Raw genomic sequence first — 7,172 nt, 5'->3', positions numbered from 1 at the left:
GGTTAATAACTTGGAATGTGGGCCTAAACCTGATACGGTTGAACATAGAACAACTTAATCTCCTTGAATTTTCTACATTAAATGAGCTTTAATGCGTAAAACAAAACGGCCAATTTTGGAGGCATTTAGTAAAAGATTTTTTTGCAATTTCTCATCGTAATAGGCTGATTTTCATCACGCCAATCTGTCATGAAACGGCCTACTTTCCTGCACTGAAGTATGCAGTGCGGGAATAGTCATTACGCAACTGAAACCAGTGCTGTAATGATTCATTACGCAACTCTTTCTCATTACGCAACTGGTTTGAGTTGCGTAATGAACCATAACACATTTTTTTAGAAATCGTAATATAATGGTGAATGCATTCCGATATAATTTTTGATACCCTCAAGTGGTCTACTACGAAATTGCAAAAAATGTTGTACGTAACTCGTTGCAGAACTCGATTTTTACAAGACTCGTCGTAATTATCCTACTATGCAAGCCTCGTAGGATAAATTTACGACTCGTGCTGTAAAAATCATCATTCTGCAACTTGTTCCGTAAATTACTATTAACGAAGAGCATCAAAAATTCCGCCTGTAGGATATAGTTTCCTGCTTATGGTGAATTGTTGTTATAAATGTGACATCTAATTAAGTTACATTCCTTGCCAAAACATTTAGAGGGCGAAGATGATGATTTCGATTGATAGTAGGATGATAAATAACTTAATCGGAAATAATCCAACAAGAGAATTTTATTTATCATATGTATCACCTGAGGTTAACAAGTCGACTTTGGGCCGATTTTTTCACCATTGCTTAAGCCGTAAACCACTTACTTACTTATTTGGCTTTACATCAATTATCTTGATAAAGCCTCGCCAACAACATTTCGCCAATTCACTCGGTTCATGGCCGCTTCTCTCCATCCTCGGCTGTGACCCACGTTCTCCAGGTCCTGGTGCACCTGGTCAATCCACCTAGCTCGCTGCGCCCCATGCCTTCTTGTTCCGACCGGATTCGTAGCGAACACCATCTTTACAGGGTTGTTGTCCGGCATTCTTGAAACATGCCCTGCCCAGTGTATCCTTCCAGCTTTAGCTACCTTCACGATACTGGGTTCGCCGTGGAGTTGAGTGAGCTCGTGGTTCATCCTTCGCCGCCACACGCCGTTCTCCTGCACGCCGCCGAAGATCGTCCTTAGCACTCGGTGTTCGAAAACCCCAAGAGCTTGCAAGCCCTCCTCGAGCATAGTCCACGTCTCATGTCCGTAGAGGACTACCGGTCTTATGAGCGCTTTGTACATCGTGCATTTGGTGCGGGGGTGAATCTTTCTTGACCGTAGTTTCTTCTGGAGCCAATAGTAGGCACGACTTCCGCTGATGTGCGTCTTTGTATTTCCCGACTAACGTTGTTGTCAGCCGACAACAAAGATCCGAGGTAGACGAACTCGTCCACCACCTTGAAGGTATCCCCGTCTATCGTAACACTGCTTTCTAGGCGGGCCCTGCCGCGCTCAGTTCCGCCAACCAGCTTGTACTTTGTTTTCAACGCATTCACCACCAGACTCTTGTTGCTTCGCGTTTTAGGCGGCTGTTCAAATCTTCCACCGTTTCAAAGTTTCTCCCAATAATGTCCATGTCGTCCGCGAAGCAAACAAATTGTCCGGATCTCGTGAAAATCGTGTTTCGACTGTTAAGTCCGGCTCTCCGCATGACATAAGTCCGTCGCTCTGTCGTAGTCCCCGCCGAGACTCGAATGAACTGGAGTCCATCGTTGCTCTAATCAATCTTATGAGCTTCTCGGGAAAGCTGTTCTCGTCCATGATCTTCCATAGCTTTACATGGTCAATACTGTCGTATGCCGTCTTGAAATCGATGAACAGATGATGCGTAGGGACCTGGTTCTCACGGCGTGTATAGAGGATTTGCCGCACGGAAAAGATCTGGTCCGTTGTCGAGCGGCCGTCGATGCAACCTGCTTGATAACTTCCCACGAACTCGTTTGCTATAGGTGATAGACGACGGAAGAGGATCTGGGATAGCACTTTGTAGGCGGCGTTTAGGATGGTGATTGCACGATAATTCTCACACTCCAGTTTGTCGCCCTTTTTGTTGATAGGGCACATAACGCCCTGCTTCAACTCCTCCGGTAGCTGTTGCGTTTCCCAGATTCTGAGTATCAGCCGATGCAGACAAGCGGCCAACCTGTCCGGGCCCATCTTGATGAGTTCGGCTCCGATACCACCCTTGTCAGCGGCCTTGTTGTTCTTGAGCTGTTGAATAGCATCCTTAACTTCCCACATCGTGGGAGCTGGTTGGTTTCCACTTTCCGCTGTGCTGACTTAGCCATCACTTTCGCTGACCTTCTGTGCCTGTTTTCTCTGCGCCATTCAGGTGTTCATCGTAGTGCTGCTTCCACCTTCCGATCACCTCGCGTCCGTCCGTCAAGATGCTCCCATCCTTATCCCGGCACATTTCAGCTCGCGGCACGAAGCCTTTGCGGGATGTGTTGAGCTTCTGATAGAACTTCCGCGTTTCTTAAGAACGGTACAGCAACTCCATCTCTTGGCATTCCACCTCTTCTAGGCGGCGCGTTTTGTCCCGGAATAGGCGAGTTTGCTGTTTCGTCTTCAGTCTGTATCGTTCCACGTCTTGTCGCGTACCATGCTGCAGCATTGGAGCCCGCGCTGCATTCTTCTCCTCTAAAACCTCGTGGCACTCTTCGTCAAACCAATCGTTTCTTGAGCTCCATTCCACATATCCGACAATGCTTTCGGCAGCGTCGTTAATGGCTGCTTTGACTGCCCTCCAGCAGGCCCCTCTTGAGGACTATCGCTGCTTCAAGATGCTGCGCGTACGCATTTGCGACATCCGGTTGTTTCAGTCGCGCTATATTGTACCGAGGCGGGCGTCGGTACCGTACAACATTGATGACGGATAGTTTTTGGCGCAGTTTCACCATCACCAGGTAGTGATCGGAGTCAATGTTAGCACCACGATAGGTTCTGACGTCGGTTATGTCGGAGAAGTGCCGTCCATCGATCAAAACGTGGTCGATTTGCGATTTTGTCTACGTCTAGGTCTAGGTGCTACGAATGGCCATATTCTTGAAGGCGGCAAAATCTATCAGTCTTAGGTCGTTCTCGTTCATCAGCCGGTGGGCGCTGCACTTTCCAATCGTCGGTCTGAACTCCTTCTCGTGGCCAACCTGAGCGTTCAAATATCCTATGATAATCTTGACGTCGTGGTTTGGGCAGCGGTCGTACTCGTGTTCGAGCTGCGCGTAAAATGCTTCCTTGTCATCATCAGTGCTTCCGGAGTGTGGGCTTTGCACGTTGATTATGCTGAAGTTAAAGAATCGGCTTTTGATTCTTAACTTGCACATTCGTTCATTGATCGGCCACCATCCGATCACGCACCTTTGCATATCACTCATCACTATAAAAGCTGTCCCCAGCTCGCGTGTGTCGCCGTAGCTCTGCACCAATGCTCCTGTCCAGCACACCTCCTGCAACACTACGATACCGAAACCGCGGGTCTTAAGTACATCGGAGAGTATGCGAGTACTTCCAATGAAGTAGAGAGATTTGCAGTTCCACGTACCGAGTTTCCAATCGCTAGTCCATTTTCGTCGCTGTGGTCTTTGCCGATTGTTCCGGTCCGTATTCTCTCGTTAACGTTCCTGTGCTGATGTGTTTTTACGGTTGGCTTGCAGGGCCTGACACCAACCCCCTAGATTTCCGGAGGACCATTCCCCCTAAACGTTCGAAAGGCCATAGTGCGCAGTTTAGCTTAGAGTTCTTCTCTGGCACTCGGACGATGATCAGCCGCCCCTGCATGGGGAACAGACGCTGTTGTGAGCCGCTCCTAACATGGAGTACAGACGCTCCAGGTTTTTTAGAAGCAAAATCAAAAACAAAGCCGTACCCAAGCCGTAAACCTTGTTTACCCATATAATTAACCTAGATTTAAGGCATAAGCGGAGGTGAAGAAATAGGCCCTTACGGGACAAAAGTTGACTTGCCTCCATTTGAGATCAATTTGTCGCGATTCATCCGATCTACAGAATCAACCGGAATGATAAATATGACATCATGTAACGATAATACCGCTATGGATCAGTTAAATCTGTGGGTGAGTCTGGGTGATCAACTGGAATGCAAATTGAAGACTTGAAGTTTGTTCAAGAAATATCAGTACACCAATGCAGATTTCTTGCTCATTTTAATTTTGTTCTTCAGTAATCATACCTACCATACATGCTGTCGCCTTTTTCAGTTACACAATTATTATATAATAGCGCCATTTTCGGCAGGAGAAGTGGAATCAAATTGGGATGCCGAGGCAGAAGATCACGACAGTGAAGAAGACTCGGGAGGCGAAGCGGACCCGGAAAACATGGTCGAGTCCGGTCAATGAACCCGAAAGCAACAATACTTCACTTCAAAAAGCTAGAGGGGCCAAACACTGCCTAATATCGGGATTAATACTTCCAGGGGCCCAGATAGCCGTAGCGGTAAACGCGCAGCTATTCAGCAAGACCAAGCTGAGGGTCGTGGGTTCGAATCCCACCGGTCGAGGATCTTTTTGGGTTGGAAATTATCTCGACTTCCCAGGGCATAGAGTATCTTCGTACCTGCTACACGATATACGAATGCAAAAATGGTCATTGGCACAGTAAGCTCTCAGTCAATAACTGTGGAAGTGCTCGTAAGAACACTAAGCTGAGAAGCAGGCTCTGTCCCAGTGGGGACGTAATGCCAGAAAGAAGATGAAGAAGAACTTCTAATATATCTAATATTTGATACAATATAAATGATCTGTTACTAGCTAAGAGTTACAATTTGGTTAAAATGATGTAAAAACATTATATTTGTATTAAAATAATCCCTTTATTCATAGGGTTTTAAATAATAATACTATTGAGCAGTTAAAGTGCATTCTGTCTATGTTGTTATAAAGTTATAGTAGTGTCTAAATAAAAACTAATATTTTGCTTGTTCTGATTTAGATGCAGTGATGAAAATGCTGTAGCAGATTTGCTTGTATGCAGTTAGAGCGTTGGAGTTATAGAAATGCTTTCATTTGCTATATTCTGCTTTGTTAAAATTCTGATCTAAAATGACGAAGCTCAGCTAGTGGTCCATGGATGAAATAAATCTGAATAAATAAACAAGTAAATCAATAAATTTAAACAACTGACCAAGTCATTCATTAAGTATTAAGCTATTATCACATTCCACAATGGCCGGAAAAAATAAGTTCGGCCAAAAATAGTTTTATCTTCTTCTTCTTGGTATAACGTCCTCACTGGGAAAAGCCTGCTTCTCAGCTTAGTTTTCAATGAGCACTAACACAGTTATTAACTGAGAGCTTTCTTTGCCAAAGTTGCCATTTTCGCATTCGTACATTGTGTGGCAGGTACGATGAAACTCTTTGCCCAGGGAAGTGAAGGAAATTTCCATTACGAAAAGATCCTGGACCGACCGGGAATCGAGCCCAGACACCTTCTGCATGGCTTTGCTTTATAGCCGCGGACTCTAACCACTCGGCTAAGGGAGGCCCCAAATGCCTATCAGTTTCATATACATAATATGCTGAGAACAATAAAAAAATCTCGCGAATCGCAAAGCCATCACATAACATTGACCGCCAAAACGCTGCCAATAAAATCAGAGCTCGAACTAGTCTCCGCATCAGTGATCAACAGTTTCTTCCAGAAGGCACTGAGCCGCTCAAACGGAGATGTCACGAAATATTCTCATTGCCTCAGTGCTGGTGGTGGTTTTGTGCGCGTTTGTAGTCTCCGGGGCTCCAATAAGCAAATATGACGAGTCAACCTTGGATATGGTGCATGAGAAAAGAATTGTTAAACTCAAACGATTCAATTTAAGGTGATGTAACTAATTGGTCAGAAATATCATTGTTGGTATACTTATTTCAGTATTTAAATGCAATTTCAGAAAAATACGCAGCATGGTTGACCAGAACAGCTCTATGGACAAAGATGAATTTGAATATTCAGATGAAAATGACGAGGTTGATGCATTTCCTCTAGAGCAGGAAAGGTTTATGGGTAAGTTAAAACGAAATGTTCCAATTAAAATTTAGCAAATGGATTCCAATGATACAGCACATTTAGATTTGTTCATCAATGTTCCCTTTCAAAGATATTGCCCATTTTTGAATTTATCATTTGCTGCGGTCCAGTAGTTCCTCTAATGTTTTGCTAATATATTTTTCTTTTCAATATCTTCGGCAGAACAACCGGTCAAACCTTCGACTCCTGCCGCATCGACCACAACGGAACGAGGAGTTTACACAACCGAAGCAATTGATGATAAATGTTTGTATTCGTTATGCGGAAAATAATGTATTTTCAGCATATCCTTTGGATTTGAGGATTTTGTAAGGATAATATTTAATTTAAATATAACATCCAGTCTCTCAAAAATACATATTTATTTCGTACGCCAAACAGTCCATGGTATTAAAAACGAAACAAAAAACACCTACATTCCCGTGCATAAGTTTGGGTTCACCCCCTAAAAACATAGGGTAGATATACCAATAGTGGAGGTACTAAGCACAATTGAACTTCATTTAAACGTCCTAATCTAAGAAGCGCAATTGATGTACATGTTAATGTTGTAACAAGAAGTAACGACCGTTGACTTAATGAGAAAAATGATTTCATCGCAGTAATCCACGGCATGTCAGTGAACAATAATACCTCCACTATTGGTACACTGTTCCTTTAGTTGCGGTATATTTTTAATTTGTGTTCCTATAGTTAGCGGTATTATATACTATAGTATTCCTATTATATAGCGGTATCCGTTTTTTTCTTATGGAATGAAAGCTTAAGATTTCAACTTTTCAGAAAAAGGAAGTCTATGGGGTTGGTGTCAGGCCCTGCAAGCCAACCGTAAAAACTCATCAGCACAGGAACGTCAACGAGAAAATACGGACCGGAACAATCGGCAAAGACCACAGCGACGAAAATGGACTAGCGATTGGAAACTCGGTACGTGGAACTGCAAATCTCTCAACTTCATTGGAAGTACACACATACACCGTGGTCAATATATTCTCATACACTTTTTCTTGTCTTTGGTATAATTTTACTAAATGTAGGATAATCTTATGTTTTGGTATTTCACTGTAATCTGGTAGTATTAGACTG

At 43.7% G+C, this 7,172-nt stretch overlaps 1 protein-coding gene across 1 annotated transcript; it reads left to right on the top strand.

The window, feature by feature from the left end:
• Window positions 1-5,667: 5,667 nt before the first annotated feature.
• On the top strand, window positions 5,668-6,440 carry LOC110679201. The gene is made up of 3 exons (XM_021853313.1): window positions 5,668-5,880; window positions 5,950-6,062; window positions 6,249-6,440. Exons 1-3 carry the CDS (start codon window positions 5,732-5,734, stop codon window positions 6,356-6,358), a joined length of 372 nt encoding a protein of 123 aa, XP_021709005.1. The 5' UTR covers window positions 5,668-5,731; the 3' UTR covers window positions 6,359-6,440.
• The last annotated feature ends 732 nt before the right edge of the window (window positions 6,441-7,172 follow it).

This window comes from Aedes aegypti, chromosome 3, assembly GCF_002204515.2.
Source record: "Aedes aegypti strain LVP_AGWG chromosome 3, AaegL5.0 Primary Assembly, whole genome shotgun sequence".
Classification (NCBI taxonomy): Eukaryota; Metazoa; Arthropoda; class Insecta; order Diptera; family Culicidae; genus Aedes; species Aedes aegypti.
The sequence above is the reverse complement of the archived record's forward strand: the minus strand, read 5'-3'. Positions and strand labels throughout refer to the sequence as shown.

Bases quoted from the DNA above. Each gene is read 5' to 3' on its own strand.
- LOC110679201 (XM_021853313.1), top strand. From the start codon at position 5,732: ATGTCACGAAATATTCTCATTGCCTCAGTGCTGGTGGTGGTTTTGTGC. The intron at 5,881-5,949 runs GTGATGTAACTA...ATGCAATTTCAG, and splicing joins CTCAAACGATTCAATTTAAG to AAAAATACGCAGCATGGTTG. The intron at 6,063-6,248 runs GTAAGTTAAAAC...TATCTTCGGCAG, and splicing joins AGAGCAGGAAAGGTTTATGG to AACAACCGGTCAAACCTTCG.